Source organism: Chelonia mydas, chromosome 2 (assembly GCF_015237465.2).
Source record: "Chelonia mydas isolate rCheMyd1 chromosome 2, rCheMyd1.pri.v2, whole genome shotgun sequence".
NCBI lineage: Eukaryota > Metazoa > Chordata > Testudines > Cheloniidae > Chelonia > Chelonia mydas.
The window spans coordinates 154,572,896-154,594,236 of record NC_057850.1 but is presented as its reverse complement, the minus strand read 5'-3'; the positions used below and the strand labels follow the sequence as shown (position 1 = coordinate 154,594,236).

Here is a 21,341-nt window from a genome sequence, read left to right as displayed (position 1 = left end):
CGGTGGATCTGTTGCGTGTGCATTAACTATTAATGACTCCAGGAGTTATGTGGAAAGGACAATAAGCTATCTTGTGTTCACAGATTTTAGTAATTCATTATGAAGTCTTAATAGAGCATTCAGAAAGACTCCATACGCTCAAAGTATTTGTTCAGGGCCAAAAAGGGACACCAAAGTCACTTGTTCAAATATATCCAAGATTGTTAGGGCTTGGCTACACTTAAAACTGCTGCAGCGCTCCCGTGAAAATACTACCTACACCAATGGGAGGGGTTCTCCTGTTGGTGTAGATACTCTACCTCCCCGAGAGACGGTAGCTAGGACAACAGGAGAATTCTGTTGCCCTAACTCTGCCTACATCAGGAGTTGGGTTGGTTTAACTGTGTTGTTCAGGAGTGTGGATTTTCACAGCCCATCGTGATGTAATTATATCAACCTAATCATAGGCGCCAACTTCGTGGGAAAAAATGGTGGGTGCTCAGCCCCCTCATCAAAACCTTCCCCTTCCCCCCAGCGCCTCCTCTCCATCTACTGCCCTATAGATCAGTGCCTTCCCCTCCCCTCCCTTTACCTCCCTACTGCTGCAGATCAGCTATTTTGCAGGAGGGACTGGGAGCGAGGGCGCAGCACGCTCAGGGGAGAGGGCAGAACTGGGCAGGAAGAGGCGTGGCCGGTGTGGAGCAGGAGCGGGAAGAAGCAGGGTGGGGTGGGGGCATTGGGGGAAGTGGTGGAGTGGAGGCGGGGCCTAGGCAGATCACGAGGGAGAGCCCCCCCCGGGGATATTAGAAACTCGGCGCCTATTAACTTAATTTCCTAGTATAGACTGGGAATTAGTGACTGACAATTTGGTGGGATATGAGGAGTACATCGGTATATTTAGTCCTTTTGCTAGTGGACATATCTGTGTCACAAAACTGCCATCATAATTATTGCTACCTGGCGTCCTACTTGACATTGTTACTAGGGAGATTACATTGGCATGGAGATGAGAATCCAGTGGGTTTCGACCCTTCTGAAAAGAACTGAGGCCCATTTGCAGGTCATGTTGAGGAGCTTTAGATGTTTTTATACTAACACATGCATTCTGGCTGCAACCATTCTCAATTTTCATTAGGGTTCATCAGATAAAAAGTTAGTAACCTATGCTTTCATAGTACTCCTCAAGATTTTTTTCTTGAATAAAATGACTACAAAAAGATAACCAAAAATGCTTTATTTCACCAATAGCCTTTAACCAACAACATAAATGGTGGCCATAATATTGTGTTCAGAACAGTTCCAATAACCCAAGGAAATTATACTGAAAACATTAACCAATATTTTATTCCTATAAAAATAAAAAAGAAAAATGTTACATTCATTTCAGGAAGAAGTGTGTCTACATTTTTGAACAATAAATTAAGCTTTGAAATATTAACATCAATTTACATTTTAATGATTTAAAAGACAAGCACAGTTAAGGATACAGAATTATTTCCCTTCCTCCCCCCCACCTTTCAACACATCAACTCTTTTACAACTTTTATGCACTGGCAGCTAAGATCTCAGAAGAAGACATTACTCAGTGGCACAGACACAACCATGAACAAAAAAATAGCCAGAATCATTAAACATGTATTATTTTACATGCTTGATCTACATCTCAGATAAAAACTCTACCTGAACATATATAAAAATATAAATTTAGTCATTGAAATAATGGAAACTTTTCAAGTTGCTTGTCAAATTCCTGGCTTCCCCAAGTCTCATATATTTTATTCTAGTAATAGAGAGAACAGGACATGTCAAACAAAACAAAGGCCAACTTTTAATAACACATTTATTATAATGTATACTTATTTCATCTTAAAACTTTGGTAAAATCGTCTGCTCCATTTTTCTTGTCTTTCTCTCTCTATTAATGTTACATGGACAAAGTGCAGAAACAGATAGATAAATTATGGTTACTACTCACTACAGAAATCTGGAATACATGCATTAATGTTTGCCATTTATTTTGTGAAACCTGGATTTGATATTGAGTGTGTATACTAACTCCCTTCCTCGTCTTCCTCATGACAGGAACTTAATTTCCTTTGGAAATTAGGAAAAGAACAAATTTAACAACAGACCATTATTTAAGTAAATGAAGCCTTGAATCAGAAGGGTGGGCACTGATTGATAACAAGAGTCAACTGCTACTTCGCCAAACTATCACTTATGAGTGGAAAACTAAAATTTACCTAAGCTGACACTAAGGTATTTTGAACTTTCTTTCCTAGACAGGATTTAGTCAGTTTTCCTCCTCTTGGATAGAAAGCTAACTAATTTCTCTGTGTCAAACTTGAAGGTGATCTACAAAGGATTTTAAATGAATAACGCTGCTCACTTGAAGACCTGAAAGAGTGGGCTGCCTCCCCCCCTACTCCCAACAATATTAGAAATATCAGGGATGTCAAATCAGTTCTTTTCAAGAGGATTTCTTGAAGGTCTGACAGCAAGTGTGCTGTGAGCGCTCTCACCTAAATTAAAAGGATGGAGATTGATTATTTAGGAAAGACATCCTTTCCCCAAAATGTTCATTGGTATTAATGTGGTAGGCAGCTGTCTGGCTAACACTCTCTTCCTTTCTCAAGTCCTCAGCATTTATGATGTCATAATGTTACAAGTTCTTCAGTCACATGGACTTTTCCAAGAAATTCATAACTTAAAAATAAGCAGAAAACAACCATCAACCTTTTTTTGGAAGAAATACAACTTTCAGGCCTTTTTTACACACCCATAAGCCACAAAGGGCACAAGTCCACTTTACTATATCCTTCATAGGTCAACTTCAACAGGAAAAAACATGATGAACAGGATTTTCTATTAAGTAGGAAAATTGGTCTCTGTTCACTCCTACAGAAATAACATATATAAACACATTTTAAAGGAAAATAAAAAATGGGACTTGTGTCTTTTTTCACTTTATCATGTTTTCATTAAGACTTTTCTTTTTAAAGAATTTGTTCTGCTCATTCGTTAAGTTAGAAATTCAGGTCTTGACTGCCCTAAAAAGAATTCCCCCTGCTTTTTCAAACAATTCCCACTTGCTAACACCAGCGGAACTAAAGCAAATGCTAGGAGTTCTAATGTAGGCAGACTTCAGCATCATCTAACTCTACTTGCAGCAAATATAAACAATATGGTGTTCAAAACAAAGATGGCAGCTGTTATTTTTTTATGTTCAAAGGGTACTAATGTTGCTAACACTGGTAAAGCTGAATTGGCTTTAGCAACAACTGGAACCTTGAAAAAATGGCTGTAGTGTGGACAGAACCAGTGATCACTGGAGAATTACTGAAATGATCACATCACAAGAATTAAGACAGTGAAAGCTGAGCAACTGAAAAATGAAAGGGAAGTTCAGTCAAACTCTTGCTGCTTATGTTAACACCTATTTAACTTAAATGATTACTGAATGTTTTGGATAAAGGAAGATTCAAAACCCTCATCCTTTCAGTTCAGCTGAAACAGCGAGTAAAAAATATAATCTGAGACCCCTCCAAAAAGTCTTAAGCAAAACCAGGGAAATACAAAAGGGAACAAGATCATTTTTTTTTTTTTTGCAGGCCATCATTAAAGTACAGTTTACTATGTATCTCTCTGGAAATATTTAGTGGAGCCTTTACTATATTATAAATGAAACATGCAGTACTAATGGCTACCATTTTCTGGAATTCACTGAATTCCTACTTTACCCATCTCTCCCCCTTTTCTTTATCTTAGTACAGAGCAGTTCACACATGCAGTTTGAGTTCAAAGTGTTCTTAATATTTAAGAAAAGTTTGTTCAGTTAAAAAAATATCCGTGCTCAGAAGCTAACAAACTACTAAGCTACAGAAAGTTCAGCTATACAAAATGGATGGAGCATAATTATAATATACACTTGCCTTGCACTTCTTGAACTCGTATTTCCAGTAAGGAAAAATTTAAAAGCATATCAGTGTACTGTACCATCAACTAAAGATTTGTTTGTTGCAAAAAATTCACATCTCTGAAATATGGCAAATCCCATTGATTGTGGATATAATGTACTGTACATTTTTTAAGTACATCAGAAGTAAGAAGCCTGCCAAACAGTGAGTGGGGCCATCGGATGATCAAAGAGCTAAAGGAGCACTCAAGGAAGACAAGGCCATTTCAGAAAAGCTAAATTAATTTCTTGCATCAGTCTTAACTGCAGAGGACGTTAGGGAGATTCCCACACCTGAGCCATTCTTTTTAGGAGACAAATCTGAGGAACTGTGGCAGATTGAGGTGTCAATAGAGGTGGTTTTGGAACTAATTGATAAATGAAACAGTAATAACTCAACAGGACAAGATGGAATTCAACCAAGAGTTTTGAAGGAACTCTGATATGAAATTGCAGAATTATTAACTGCGGTATGTAACATATCACTTAAATCAGCCTCTGTACCAGATGACTGGCAGATAGCTAACGTAACACCGATTTTTAAAAAAGGCTCCAGAAGTGATTCTGGCCATTACAGGCCAGTAAGCTTAACTTCAATACCAGGCAAATTGGTTGAAAGTTTAGTAAAGAACACAATTATCAGACACATAGATGAACGGGATACGTTGGGGAAGAGTCAACACATCTTTTGTAAAGGGAAATCATCCCTCATCATAATATAATAATAATTCATATTAGAATTCTTTGAGGGGGTCAGCAAGCAAGGGTGATCCAGTTGAGATAGTGTATTGGATTTTCGGAAAGCCTTTCACAAAGTCCAACACCATCAGTCATGAGATTAGAGGGAAGATCCTCTCATGGACCAGTAACTCGTTAAAAGATAGGCAACAAAAGTTAAGAATAAATGGTCAATTTTCACATTGGAGAGATGAATAGAGGGGTCCCACAAGGATCTGTACTGGGACCTGTGCTGTTCAACATATTCATAAATAATCTGGAAAAGGGGGTAAACAGTGAGGTGGCAAAGTCTGCAGACAAGACGGAATTACTTAAGATAGTGTAAGTCCAAAGCTGACTGCGAAGAGTTACAAAGGGATCTCACAAAACTGGGTGACTGGGCAAGAAAATGGCAGACGAAATTCAATGTTGATAAATGCAAAGTAATGCACATTGGAGAAAATAATCCCAACTGTAAATAAAAAATATCAGGGTTCCAAATTAGCTGTTACCATTCAGAACGAGATCTTGGAGTCGCCATGGGTAGTTCTCTGAAAACATCTGTTCAATGTGCAACAGCAGTCAAAAAAGCAAACAGAATGCTAGGAACCATTAGGAAAGTGATAGATAGTAAGACAGAAAACATTATAATGCCACTATATAAATCCATTGTACACCACACCTTGAATACTATGTGCAGTTCTGGTCACCCCATTTAAAAGAAGATATAGAGAATTGGAAAAGGTACAGAGAAGGGCAACAAAATTGATGAGGGGGATGGAACAGCTTCCACATGAGAAGAGAATAAAAGGACTGGGACTGCTCATCTTAGAAAAGAGACGACTAAGAGGGGATAAAATAGCAGTTAATAAAATCACGACTGGGGTGGAGAAAGTGAATAAGGAAGTGTTATTTACCCCTTCACATAACACAGGAACCAGGGGTCACCCAACGAAATTAACATAAGGAGGTACTTCTTCCCACAAGTCACCGTCAATCTGTGGAATTTGTTGCCGGGGATGTTGTGAAGGCCAAAAGAATAGTTAGGTTCAAAAAAGAACTAGATAAGTTCATGAAGTTCAATGGCTATTAGCCAAGATATTCAGGGATTGCATGCTCTGGATGTTCCTAAACCTCTGACTGCTAGAATCTGGGACTGAATGAAACTGGATGGATCATTCGATAATTGCCCTGTTTTGTTCATTCCTGTCAGAAGACAGGATTCTTGGCTAGCTGGACCATTAGTCTGATCTAGTATAACAGTTCTTATATGGAAGTCTACTGTGCTGTGCAACTGCATGATTGGAAAAAGAAATATGTTGAATGTTGAAACAAATCATATAACATAAAATTATCATGCTTAGTCTATTAATACAATGCTATTGTTAGAACAGAGTCACCTGATATGGTTTAACACTATCAGTGTCAGATCCTACATGCAAGAGAACACATCAAAACATTATGTTTTAAATAATGAATTAATCATTCACTTGGCTTTCAATTCCTTTTGAACAAAAGTGTTTCATGAAACAACTTTAGCTTCTATATAATTTCAATTAATACAAGCTTTTAAACAATTAGAATAATTGTAGGGTTAACAATGGAAATATAAACATTTCCTTTTGCACATTATTTCTAGAAAGTCTTTATGTGAATGAATAAAATCAAATTTGCCTCTAAATGCTTTCTTTAAGGACATTTCAGAATAACACCATTGTTAAGAAAGTTTGAGGAGGCTCATATTAATGTTTGAATTGCACTATTTTGATTATTTTTAAGTTGATCAAGTGTGAACCCACCAGGCCTTTAAGACAGGGTTTTTAGTTATTGGACACCTGTTTTATTTTGGCATATAAGGACACTACCTATTAGGAATACCATTTTTTCTTCTTGGTTAAATTATTACATTTGGAATAAAACAAACATACAGTTCACTATTGTTTCAGCGCTTCTGTTGTTTCAAAACAATGTACTGAATATTTCATAGAAAGCAAAAAATTAGATGTATGGTAAGAGAAATCAGATGTACGATCAAATATATTGCTGAACAATTAAGGTACATTTTAATTACACATAATTAAGTACAAAGCTCTACTGGCAAGGTTACTGGCAACAAAATCAAAGAATTTGTGGGGATATTTTGGCACTATGGTGCAATATGGTATATTTATGGTCTGCCTAACCAGTACTCTGTAACAAGTATGTAATCTTAGCTATCTTTTCTTTTTGGTTATATTTTAACTGGATTAGCCATAATATACTAAAGGCATACTTGGGTTTATGGCACCATTTTTATTTTCAAAATATGGTGAAATCTGCCACTCTTACTACAGCTATGGAACATCACATGTAGGGCTCTGTAGTGCTCCTTTGACAAAATTCTGGAGACACTTGTAACAGGCATTTTGGTTTACTTGAGTAGCAAATATAAAACTACTTTGGTTTAAAGTTTACCTTTCTAAGTTCAGAAGAATAAATATTAGTACTTTTTCCAGTGGACAAGAATAGATAAGGCCTATTTTTTTCCACGCTATGAATTTTGAGTACTACACTATTTTAATTATTTGACTGTATACTAACAAGAAAAAATGAGGTACGCATGCTTGTGGTGGTTTATATGGACTCTTGACTTCACAGCATCTCTTTTTACTTGTCTACTTCACCCTGGCACGTAAGTATTTTAGGGGTTAAGAGCCTAACTCCTACTAATAATCAAGTAATTATTATATGCATATATAATTACCCACACATCTTGCTAAAGTTTATTCAATTGTGACAAAAACATCAGAGTTGAAAAGACCTTTCCAGTTATTATGCTTCTGTTACAAGATCAAATTTTAAGGTTTATACAGCCCAGGGCAAAATCACTACCCATTTGATAAAAGGAAGGCATTCATTCCCCAAAGGCCCATGTTGGGCACTTAAAAAAAAGAAAAAAAGAAAAAAAAAGGCTAACTGTATATGTGCAAAACCCAGCAAGACTGTGAAATAGAAGTAGACAAATTACTGGTCAATTTTCAGATTAAGATTTGCTCTTTTGATCTTAAAAAGTATACTAATTACAGAAATTATCAACTTGTCTTTTTAAACAGCTGTTTCAAGTTAATACTACAGCAGGTATCAGTGCCTTATACGATCTCTGAGAATCCAAGTATTAATTGAAGAAATTCAAAATAAAAATCCAGTCTTTTCTCTAGACCTACCAGACCAAAAAGGAAAAGCTTTATATAGCAAAATATGATTACACACTTTTAACATTACATGTGCATTAACGTATAAGGCAAAGCTGTACAGCACTGCTGGAAGATACTGGAGTTATGTACTGGAAGTAACTTATTGCATTTTGGGAAGTACATTATATGCTGGACACAATAAAGAGGAGCATGACTAGTGGCAGAAACACATTAACCTCCTGGAACACAAGTAGGCTAAAAATAATAAAATATTTTAAGGAATCAAATGTATACCACAAGGGAGTCTCTCAATCTTCTCATGCTGTTCTCTTATACTCTTTTCTCCACTTCTTTTCTGGCTCCTGTCACACTATCACTTGCCAGTAAGATTAACTGTAAGCAGCACTTCTTCTCAAGGACCTGGAGGGCGGGGGTGGGGGAGGAGGCAGTGCTACTTCTGAAAGTGCTGGGTGGATGCAAAGGGGACTGAAGACATAATAAAAGGAAACCTCCTGACAGTGAATCAGATGGGAGATACGGCTCTTTTAGTGCTTTGAGCCTTCTGCAGTTGCCAAATTTCCAGTAATGCAGCAGCAACAATTTTTAACACTAACAGTCCTGTATTATAAGGATAATAATAATAATAATAGATAATTTGCACACATATAGCACTTTTTCATGTGTTTTTTCCAAAATGCTTTACAAAGGTAATAAGCACAAGCAGCCCCATTTTATATATGGGGTAACTGAGGCACAGAGAGGTTAAATGACTTGCCACAGTCAAAGCAAAATAGTATCAGAATCTGGGCTAGAAACACTCTCTTGAATTCTAATCCATGCCTAATCCACCAGATAATAGTGGTTCAGTATACGACAAGCACCAATTCAAGCTAAATCTTGAATAGCATATTTGAAAGAATATGAAAAACTACTCACCCTTCAACCGATACATATTAGCTAGGCTGCCATATAACCCCATTTGTTCTGAATAGCATGAACGTCTTGACTAAAGAAAAGTACCAAAAAACTCTCTCCCTCCAACTACGACTAATGATGTAATCTCCAAGAAGGGACCAATCTGCACAACAGAAGGGTGAGTGATCTAGAATGAACTACACCTGCTTTCAAACCATCTTCTTCTGAAAAAAAGTCTCTTGGATGTCAAAGATTGCAGCATATCCAGGTGTGGAAGTTTCTATAAAATAATCTGTTGTCAAATACAAATGATAGCATTCATAAGACAAATTATAGTTCTAAAATGTATATGTATATAAGTGTATGTATATATATATATAAAGAGAAAATTAGTTTTTTTTTCTTTTTTTTTTACACACATATGAACATCTGGCTTATATGTCCAATATAAATTTTAGACAACTTTCCTTATTTAGAACGAATCTTTAAATAACAGAATTATATACAATCCCATAGAACTTTTTTTTTAAAATTAACACACTATTCACAAATGCAGAATTATCTAGGACAATCAAAAAGTGTATTCAGAATAAATTAATGTCATACAATTGTGGTTATATTGTTCAGAAAGTCCAATTCTTCCCTTTGAAATGAAACTGAGACCATTGTACCTTAGGGTGAATTATTTAGCAATGCACAAATTCTCTCTCTTTACGTAGAAGTCTTCATATGAACTTAACTGCATTTATACAAAGGAAAGAAATATGAAAGAGGCACCTCACACTATTGCATTCCACTGAATTAGAATAAGATTTCTATTGAATGGCAATGAAGTCAATGTTTTATCATCTGAACACTAGTAGCCTCTGTGTCCTTGCAAGTTTTACACCTTGAGTTAGCAGCAACATGTTTAATAGGTTCAGTAGTACATTTTTTCCGATACTGCATTGGGCCAGTCTGCATTTATAGTAAGCCAAAGCATTTAGCAGTTGGTGTGCAATATTAGTCCACTCCTGCATGTGAGAACTAATAAATACACTGGGAAACAAAGACAAATGAGACTTAAACCTTTAGTTTAAATGTTTTCAGTCTATAAAGAGAAAAACCACAAGAAAACACAGTGAAATTAAGTATAAACAGGATGTACCATATTAGGGTGCAAAGGAGCAGAGCGGAAGAGGCTACAGGAAATAGGTAAACTATTGAAAGGTCAAGAAAACGGGAAATTCAAGCTGTGTAAGATCTCAATAAAACCTGCAAAGCAACATTAGTTTGCGTGTCAGGTATGCTATGTTTGATTTATTAAAAGTTTATTAGTATAACCGGCATATTTGCAATCAGGTTGATGGGAGTTAATTCTTTAATTGCTCTGGCTCTTAATGGACATGTTTAGGGTTTAGCCCTTGGCATTCTATTTATGTAAAATGTTTGACAAACCTCTATGAACCAAATAATATGACCAACTCTACTTTGTATATCAATATTTTGGTCCCAGTTTTGCAAGGTGTTGAGCATTCTACTCCCATGGACTTCAATAGGAGATGAAGACACTCAATGCCTCATTAACTGGGGCACTTTTTTTTCATTAATACTGCTGGTTTTCCTTTTGTATTTTAGAATGGTAAACACCAGAGTTAAAATAAATTCTAGAGGAAAACTTGTTTTTACAGCAGTAAAAGATGCAGGTTATGTACTAAAGTTTCCTTGATTATTTCTTTTCAGTATGTATATAATGCATATTATGCACAACTACTCTCATATACATATATACATGTCTTCTATATACTGTACATGATTTAGTAATCCTTTACAGAAATTTAAAGTGCCACAGCTCAAATGTGCTCATCTGACTTCCCATGCGCTTTTGATGAATTCTCTAGTCACTTACAGAAATGAGACCCTTGCTTTATGACAACCGGTGTTTTTAGAAGATGAAATTAATCCTTTCACAGGTGTACTAACTGGAATCCAGTGGTCGAACTAATCCTTCCTTGTAAACACGAAGAATAGCTTCACACACAAACTTGTACTGACTCTGTATAATTAAAGAAAGAATGAGCAAAAATATTAATGGTCAGTCACATCAGTTATAAGCTATTGATTATAGTTTAGTAATGAATACTAACTAAACATTGTAAACTATCTTCAGCTTTACTGTCACCTGTGGCATTGAAACATGGGCAGGAGAAGAGGACAGATACAAAGACAGATAGAAAAAATAAAAAATATTACAGTCCCACTCAGTGGAGATATGTGCAGAATTTACATTCCCGTAAATGCCAAACGTTGTATAGTGCGAATTTTTACCTCAGATGCAAGCATGAGTCTCCTGGTAACTTTAATGGGTACAATGTACAAACATCCAAGAGGCAAGATTTAGCCAGAAGGAAAGTCTAAATTTATGCATCTGATTCCTTAGCACACACAGCTATTTAAATGGAAGCTAATTTGTTTGAAATACTTTCCTTCATATATTTTATCTATGCTGTAATTTGTACTGATATTAATTGATCATTTAAATGATAGCAATTTATCCATTCCTTTAATATACATTACTTGAGTCCTCAAAGCATGCAAACTAAAATAAGGGAAATGCATTAAACAGTTTCTTAATTTAACAAATGGAAGGTGGCGAAGTACTTCATGTCTTTCATTTAAAATGCTTAAACAAACGGTTTTATCTTCCAAACTATGTCAATACTGCTGCACAAGTTGAAATTGATTTAGTTCAGTTTGCACAGACAGGGTACAAACTTTTGAGAGAGAACTCTGAACTATGACAGCCACCCTCCTTTTACCTCATCACCCCCAACATTTTGAATCCTATAGCACTTTGGAATGTTTTTATAATGAAGTACTTTACAAATGAGATTAGAGTCTTTTTCCTGTTAAAGAGCATCTAAGAAATAGACCATTAAACAAATTTCTATTTTTTCCATAATCATCTTCTCTGTACCAGACATTCATTAAAAATATTTGAGTCCCTTTCTGAACTGGGAATATCATGTCCTCTTGTTGACAAATTGGAGCCATATAAGTTCCAAAACATACTTAACCTGAAGCAAATATTGATGGCTAATATAAAAGCCTGAGAATATGGGATCTCAATAAAAATTCAAGAGAGCTTTATAGTAGCACTAGAAAGTGAGACCAAGTTACACATATTTTTGCTTTCTCAGAAGGGGCTTCAAGTATCCAAAATATAAACTCTCCCCAGCAACTCAAGTGTGATATGCCTAGAGGATTTTAGGTCCCAGAAGTGCGAGTATGTATTAACTCCTTCATTTTGAGCCACACCTTTTTTTAGCCCGCCGCCCTACATTCTCATGTTGATTGCAATGGGGTGTTTGGCAGTAGCTTATATTAATCCCTCCCTCCAAAAAACGTTAAGGTTTAGCATTGCTCCTAGACCCATCCAGCCTGAGGAGGAGTGAAGGTCCTGCAGTTGCACTTAGGCCTCAGTTCTCAATATGTTATCATTGTTCATTACCTGAGGAGTAACTATTTTCTTGTGCTTTACAAAATTGGCTAAAATTTACAGGAACTCTTGGGGATGTAAGTTGGCATTTTCATGTCATTCCCCCTCCCCCAACTCTCTGTCAACTACTCCCACCTCAAATATCGATTTGCTCTTATGACTGTGATGTTTGTTGTTCTGTTTACATTGGTTAATTACTTTGACTTTTCCTTCATTGCGAGTCATTTCCATATTTCACTGCTGCCTGCACAAGTCAACTGTGATATTTAACTCCCTGCTTTATTACTTCTGTTAACTCCATTGTGTAAGCAACTTATTTAGAAATACGATTGGATGTTTCATCATTGATTCCTACGATGCAGACAGTGACTACTTGTTTTCCTTGCCATTGCTTGCGTTCTGATTACTCATTCAACTGTGTTCTCCTGCCCTCCACTGAAACACTCCCAAGGTTAGCTTTTTTTAAAAATTGTGACTCTAGGCATAGCAGTCATTGTCAAACCTGATTGTAAGACTTCTTCATCTTCTTTAATGGATTGCTACCCCTTCTACGCTCATCACCAGGCAACCTCACGGGTTTAATAGGCTGAGTCAGCATAACAACTTTTTCTTCTTCAGGGGTCATATAGTAGAGGAGGACTAAAGGAAATCCACTGGCCTGGCACCCATTTAACAATTCCCTGTTATGAAGCAGCCTAGCAATCCTCCTTGCTAAATCTCTCCCTAAAGTCTTAAAGTAATCAATTAAATAATCATTATCTCAAGAAAGTTACTCATTTCTGAAAATTTTCACCTATACCCTCCCTCTTTTTGTGACCAGTCTGCTGTAGCCAAACTGTAATTCTCTTTTGCCTCACTATCTACTTGAACATATCTGCTTTGAACACAGAGTGCTATACAAATTCGAAGTGCTTTGAAAATATTCTGATGTGGGGCTCCCTCAGGCTCTCCTCTTGAAGCTATTCCACTGTGGATACAGTTAAAAAAGTCATTGGAGCAGGGAGACTGGATCTTGAGTCTCCCAAACTCCAAGGTGAGTACTCTAACCACCAGACTGCAGAGTCATTCTCGTGTTTCTTCTCTCTCCCAGCCCAATGACTTTTTAACTTATCACAGTAGAACAGCTTCAACCAGAGAGATTGAAGAAGAAACAATAAAATATCCCGAAGCCCAGTGGTTAGAGTACTCACCTGGGAGGTGGCAGATACCAGTTCAAATCCCTTTCTCCCTCAGGTAGAGGGGGACTTGAACCAGGGTCTCCCACATCCTGAGTACTTTAGCCACTGGGCTAAAAGTTACAACAGAGATCCTCCTCCTCCTCTCCCCGCAACTGTTGCCTTTGTGTGAGATTGCCTATGGGTACCCAATTCAGCAGGCAACCTCTAAGTACGCTTACTAGGTTGGGCCCTGCAGGTGAGTTAGGTGGAAGAACTCCTGTCTTCCCCAGATTTGTGCTGTGGCTTTGGTGTCTGGATGTGCTGAAGTGTGCATGCGCAGAGGCAGGGACATATGGACTTAAGGAACTTTTACTGAAAAAAATTAGGCTCCAGCAATTTTAGGCACTTATAGGGTTTAGCAGCAACTGAGTGGGGGTTTTGTGAGCCCCAATGGGGCCTGATTCTGGCATCCAGGCACCTAAATTGGCAGTTACACACCTAGCTCCTTTTACATATCTAGCCCCAAATTTCTTGCACTGGGGCTAGACCTCAGAGGACTCCAGGCTGAAGACCCAATTTGGGAAATCTGATTTACTGACTTGAAATGTTTTGGGCATGTCCTTCCTACCTCAGAAAAGGACAAATAAAACTTTTATTTAATCCTCAGGAGAGAGAAAGCACTTGTGACTTTTTTTTTTTTTTAAACAGGTACTTAAAATTAACGAACACAACAATTTTGGCTTTTTATCTCTTTGTGCTTTAGTTCCTGATCTGTCAAATGGGATTAATATCAGCACCTAATCTGACAAAGGTGTTGTGAAAATAAATACATTAATGCTTCTGAAACACTCAGATGAGTGCCACAAAATGGCACACAAGGAATTAATAATTTTGTATTCAGAGCAGCGGTTGGGTGGTGTGCCATTAGTAAGGCTTGGGGCCACACACGGAATGAGAAGGATAAAAATAAGGGTTCACTGCATGAGACAGGTGTCCCATGGAAAAAAATAGTATAAAATCATGTAATTGAAGATTATCATAATGAATATGCCCAAAGGAGTAGAATTAAGGTTGCAAAGGCAAACTTAATTCTGGCATTTCCTAATTTTTGAGGGCTCAGTTTTGCAATCTTAACATTCTTTTAACACAGTTTTTTGGATCCAATAGAATAATTACTCTGGTGAATCACACAGCCTGCTCTTAAGGTCATTAACTCATTACTAAGTAGAGTTTACACCTCTTCATCAGTTAGCTTCCTCTTTCCTTTGCTTGAATGAGAACTGTGAGGCATTTTCTGTGTCATTCCTTCTGAAGTTCCAAGAGATATAAAGTGCCAAATTCAACTGTCATGTTTGTGGGTTTAAATCCCTGTACTCCACTTTAGTTCAAGACACTTACTGCTTTGTAAACAAGCACATTGTTCTCATTCCACCTGACATCCAGATCTTGTTACCAATAATTAATCTACTCCCTTGTTCAAGAAAGTGGGACCTATACTCCTCCATTCCTAATATTTTCAATGGCAACATATTCATTTCTAAAGACCGCTCAAAACTGCTTCTTGATTTTCAAAATTCTCTGCTGCTTACTCTTTCCCCTCTCCCCCCAACCTAGGGCTCCTTCTGATTCCTGCCTTTGACTCTTCAAAACTGAAATGGTGGTGAGTTTTGTTTGTTTTGTTTTTTAAACCTGTGCTGTCCCATCAGAATTTTCCCTAAGGCTATGTCTACACTACAGGTTATGTTGGCATAACTTATGCCGCTCAGAGGTGTGAATAAACAACCCTGAGTGACACAAGTTACACTGGTATAAGTGCCAGTGTGGACAGTGCTATGTCGGTGGGAGAACTTCTCCCACTGACATAGCTACTGCCTCTTGTGGAAATGGTTTTATTATGCTGATGGGAGAGCTCTCTCCTGTTGGCATAGAGTGTCTTCACCTGACGCACTGCAGACACGCCCCCAGTCACTTTTCTTTTTAAACCACACCTGAAAAAATCTTCCTTTTCTTTTTAGTTTATGAAAGGCTCTCTGTAATGTTCTCTGTTAAGGATGAAATTTACAAACTAAATTATATTTTAAATGTTTGCATATAATATGTTTTATAAGAGATATATACAAAACTGACTCAAAGTTCATTCTAGTTTACTACTTGCTAGTTACGAAAATGGATGTGTCTTTAAAGGGCAAGATAGGAAGTAAGTTTAAACATTTACAAATAATTGAAGTACACAACTCACAAGCAGGGCTGTCCTTTCTGAAAAGGTTAATTTATGTTTTCAGCTAATGCAATATAAAAATAATTGAAAATCATGCAAATAACTAAATCAACTTTATGTGAAGAACCCATGTTTCTCTATGTTAATGAAACAAAGAGCATGCAAAATGCATAAGGGACTCCCTCTCCTTAACTTACTGATGTTTGCACCATCATAGCTCGCTGGTCTCGCATTTTTCGTACAATATCCAGTGGATAAACCGGTTGGTTTCTTTCAATTAAGCACATAGCTGTTTCCATAGTGACCAATACACCAGTGCGGCCTATTCCAGCACTACAAAATGTAACAGAACCCCCCCCAATAAAATTAATAGGCTTTTGCCATGCACTGAATACATATCACAGACTAACATTAAAACACTCTACATACCTGTAGGAATAAAAGCCACACAGTTTAAAAGTAAGAATAGAACACAATGTATATTTTTAGGACAACATAAGCAACATTTTCTTTATACAACTGCAAGAAAACATTTTAACATAAATAAAAAGAAAATTCTAGAAAAAATAAAACCATAAGTTTAAGAAAATGACTTTAAAATTGTTATAATTTTTAAAAAATGATATATTGTTTTTTAGATTTTATTTAAAATCAACCTTAAGACTGAAAAGTGAAAAGAAGAAATGATGGATTGTTTTTTAGGGCTACACAAAAAAGGACTTTGAGGTTAAATTCGTTATATAACTATTAAAAAGTAGGGCTGTAAAGCGATTAAAAAATTAATCATGATTAATCGCATTGTTAATAATGGTATACCATTTATTTAAATATTTTTGGATGTTTTCTACATTTTCAAATATATTGATTTCAATTACAACACAGACTACAAAGTGTACAGTGCTCACTTTATATTTATTTTTTATTACAAATATTTGCACTGTAAAAAACAAAAGAAATAGCATTTTTCAATTCACCCAATACAAGTACCGTACCATGAAAGTTGAATGTACAAATGCAGAATTATGCACAAAAATAACTGTATTCAAAAATAAAACAATGTAAAACTTTAGAGCCTACAAGTCCACTTAGTCCTACTTCTTGTTCAGCCAATTGCTCAGACAAACAAATTTGTTTACATTTGCAGGACATAATGCTGCCGGCTTGTTTACAATGTCACCTGAAAATGAGAATAGGCGTTTGCATGACACTGTTGTAGTCAGTGTCACAAGATATTTATGTGCCAGATGCGCTAAATATTCATATGTCCCTTCATACTTCAACCGCCATTCCAGAAAACATGCATGCATGCTGATGACGGGTTCTGCTTGATAACGATCCAAAGCACTGCGGACCGACGCATGTTCATTTTCATCATCATGAGTCAGATGCCACAAGCAGAAGGTTGTTTTTCTTTTTTGGTGGTTCTGTAGTTTCTGCATCAGAGTGTTGCTCTTTTAAGACTTCTGAAAGCATGCTCCACACCTTGTCCCTCTCAGATTTTGGAAGGCACTTCAGATTTTTAAACCTTGGGTCGAGTGCTGTAGCTATCTTTACAAGTCTCACATTGGTACCTTTTTTGTGTTTTGTTAAATCTGCAGTGAAAGTGTTCTTAAAACGAACAACATGTACTGAGTCATCATCCAAGATTGCTATAACATGAAATATATGGCAGAATGTGGGTAAAACAGAGCAGGAGACATACAATTCTCCCCCCAAGGAGTTCAGTCACAAGTTTAATTAACATGTTTTTTTTCCAATGAGCATCATCTGGATGGAAGCATGTCCTCTGGAATGGTGGCTGAAGCATGAAGGGGCATACAAATGGCTAGCATACCTGGCATGTAAATACCCTGCAATGCCGGCTACAAAAGTGCCAAGCAAATGCCTGTTCCTCACTTTCAGGTGACATTGTAAATAAAAGTGGGCAGGATTATCTCCGATAAATGTAAACTAACTTGCTTGTCTTAGTGATTGGCTGAACAAGAAGTAGGTCTGAGTGGATTTGTAGGCTCTAAAGTTTTAAATTGTTTTGTTTTTGAGTACAGTTATGTAACAAAAAAATCTACATTTGTAAGTTACACTTTCTTGATAAAGAGATTGCACTACGGTATTTGTATGAGGTGAACTGAAAACTACTATTTCTTTTGTTTATAATTTTTACAGAGCAAATATTTGTAATAGAAAATATTAATAAAAAGTGAGCACTGTACACTTTGTATTCTGTGTTGTAATTAAAATCAATACATTTGAAAATATAGAAAAATATCCAAAAATATTTAATAAATTTCAATTGGTATTCTATTGTTTAACAGTGCGATCAAAACTGCGATTAATCGCGATTAGTTTTTTGAGTTAATCACGTGAGTTAACTGCACTTAATCGACAGCTCTATTAAAAAGTATTAAGTTGCTTATTACATTAAACAACAATTATTGGTGTCAGATGGTCACATAATCGAGCAATTTAACCAGAAAGTTTAATCATGAAGGAGACAATGGAATAGTAAAGAAACCCAACCTCTTAGATACAATACCGTAACTTTTGTCTCCATTGGATGAGTGCTCACTGACTGATAGGCTTATAGCCTTACGATTTCACGTTTATTTCAAGGAATTTGCTGCCCTGCAGGGTGCATACTATTGAATAATGTATAAAATGACACTTCATTTCTACAGGACAGATGGAATATTAAATCTCTAGGACTCCATCCAATGTAACAGAACTTTTATTTAAAGTACCTGCAATGAACAAGGACCGGTTCATTCTCTACTCTCTTTGGCCTCATACAGGTGACAAACTCCAAAAAGTCCCTGGAGTCATCAGGAACACCATGATCAGGCCAAGCAACATACTGGAGATGGGTGATGGTGTGCTCTTCCTCTGTCTGAAATGCAATTGGTAGTGTCACCATATCTCACTCAGTATTGTAGTAGCTTTACTAAAGTTCATTGGATAAATGCAGTTTGTTTCATAATAAATATACCTAGGCAGCACAAGGCTCCATAGCCTATACAACAGACTGCAAGATTTTCTAACAAAATGTTTTCTTATTAAAAAACAATAAAATAAGTGATTCTTGGAGAACAAAGTTTAAAAATAAATGTAGGTGTTTAATAAGATCATATTTACTATATATAGCTCCTCTGAGCCCAAAATATTTCAAAATGCTTTACCATTTATACTTTGGGAACAGTAATTCCAGCAAAGAAATGCAGCCATCTCTGAAGTAACACACGGCAACAGCTATGTACAGCAATATTACACAATAGTTTAGATTAGAAAGGAGGAAATACCTGCTGAATTGCAGAAGAAATTTACAGGCAGAATGCAATTACCAGATTTGAAATTTGGTCTGGACTCGGGTGTTAAACACCCCTCCGTCATGCAAAAAATGCCACAGGATCTTTAATGATTAAGTAGCATAGACCTCTGCTTACATTTCATCCAAAAGAAGGTATCTGAAGCAGCATCTGCCAACACCACACTGGGATGTTGGTTTAGTACTGACACCGATGGAACAGTGCCACCTGCAAAATTGTTATCACTATCTACAGCACACTAGGTCTTCCCTCCAAATACTGACCCAGTGCAAGCCTTCTGACCTTGTGAGATTTAATAGGATTACACTACAAGGTAATATGGCTGCAGACCAGTTCTAAATTTGTTTTCCCCTTCATAGTCATCATACATCTTATACACTTACACAAAGGAGAAATGTTAAATAATGTATGTCTATTTGTGGCTTGGTCAGAACACAAGCACATATATTTGCTAACTATGATTCCTGTTAACAGGACAGATTATGTACAGTATATACTGATAGGTTAGAGAAATTATGAATGAATTACATTTATACTGCCTGTGGAAGCACTTGATTCTGTGTCATGAAAATGTTAATTAGTTGAGAAATTCTATTGTACAAGTTTCAGAGTAGCAGCCGTGTTAGTCTGTATCCATAAAAAGAAAAGGAGGACTTGTGGCACCTTAGACACTTACGAATTTATTTGAGCATAAACTTTCATGACCTACAGCTACAGCATCCGATGAAGTGAGCTGTAGCTCACGAAAGCTTATGCTCAAATAAACTTGTTAGACTCTAAGGTGCCACAAGTCCTCCTTTTCTTTCTATTGTACAAAGGGCTCTTTTTCATTTAATTAAAACTAAGGGAAGCCATGTACTAGAAACTACTTCATTTTCTTAACTTCCTGTTGATTCTCATCATGCAATAGCAACTCCTCTTAACACAATCATCTTCACATGCAAATGCGTTCCAGTGACTGACTCATTTTGCTTTATTTGCATACAAACAGCTGTCAACATATGCATGGGGCATGATTTAAAAAACACTAGTTTTATAACAAGTCTTTGGTCCATATTACATTTAACTTTTTAAACTAGACTGTTTTGCAGTGGCTAGACTGGAAAAAATGAGCGGTGATATTCCCCCAAGCTCTAATATATCACCATGCCAAAATGAAATGCCACTCACAGAGACCGTGAAAAATCTTCATAATATGGTCAACCCTCTTTCTTCCATATTTTTAGTAACAGTGAAATAGTTAACTATGCTGACATTTCAGTGTTCATCATTAAGCTCAACATTAACACTCAAATGAGAAGAATGCTGCTCTCACACTCAGGATATCACCGCATGAGTTCATACTCGGGTCACATTTTAAGTTCGCTACGTTTTTTCTGATGGGCTCACACAAGCATCTTTTTATGGTATCAAACATTATGAGCTGAAATTGTAAAAGGACTGTGTGGCTACAACCACCTCAGTTCCTTGAATTGCCTGACTTTGATGCCATAGTTAGCTTGCTCTGTACCTTGACAAGTGCAGATATTAGATCCAGTATCATTTCTAGGGACCAGGCATGTAGAATAGAACCTCTATTGCCTAGCAAAGTGGGCTCAAGACATGAAAGTCCTATACACTGCGCTGAAGTCCTGGGAATGAGTTTCTTTCAGGCAGAAGAAATGGTATGTATATACATCCCCCGCCAGGAACACGGAATGGTATGATATATCCTGGCATAAATCCTTGAAGGCAAGGCCTCAACAATGATGATCAAAAGGCCCAGGGACCCAAGTTCCAGAGTAAATCCTAAATGTGCACCAATGTAAATGAACACTAACCAGCTAGCTAACTATAACACACTGGAAACGAGGTGAGTTTGGGATCAACTCCCCAGAAATCACTCTAGGAGCTGAGAGGAAAGGTCTTTGTATCGACAGCTTGACTTGGGGTGTCAGAAAGGAACTGGGACAGATGGACAAGCATGGTCCTTTTATAGCCTCAGCTCTGAATTGTTTGTTGCCACAAGGAGCAGCTTAGTTGGTCTCTTGATCACTGCTTTCTAGAATGTTGCCAAAACTCTGCAAAGCCAGTCAAATCCCATAAGGGGGAGTATGCGGAAGCCACCCCAAAGAAAAAAGCCCACACACGTTATAATAGTTTTCTTTTGAAAACTTAGGGGAGTTCACCCTCAGTGCCTCAAAGAGATAAGGTGGAACAGCGATTACATATATTATGGATAGAACAGTTTTGTTCTCACTAACTGGAGAAGCTAGAGTGCATTTGAATCATAGCACTCAGGCTAGATGAAACTTTGACTCATTCTAAAACAAGCCAGGGAGTCTGTGGTGTGATCTTAGGTGTTCAATAAAGATTCCAGGCTGAGTCATATGTGTGAGTGCTGAAGGGACACATTATTGAGACACCTGGAGACAGCTAAACAAAATTCA

General features: G+C 36.9%; 1 protein-coding gene across 4 annotated transcripts in view; it reads right to left on the bottom strand.

Moving 5' to 3' along the window:
* Positions 1-1,196: 1,196 nt before the first annotated feature.
* The window catches only part of PTPN3 (protein tyrosine phosphatase non-receptor type 3), a 274,154-nt gene continuing 254,009 nt past the window's right edge, over positions 1,197-21,341 (bottom strand). For all 4 annotated transcript variants that reach the window (XM_043540415.1, XM_043540417.1, XM_043540416.1 and 1 more), the window contains 3 exons: positions 18,331-18,476; positions 15,790-15,925; positions 1,197-10,774 (listed from right to left, as the gene is read on the bottom strand). In XM_043540415.1, the coding sequence (XP_043396350.1) occupies positions 10,697-10,774; positions 15,790-15,925; positions 18,331-18,476 (360 nt within the window). In that variant the 3' untranslated portion in view covers positions 1,197-10,696. The remainder of the gene's footprint in view (positions 10,775-15,789; positions 15,926-18,330; positions 18,477-21,341) is intronic.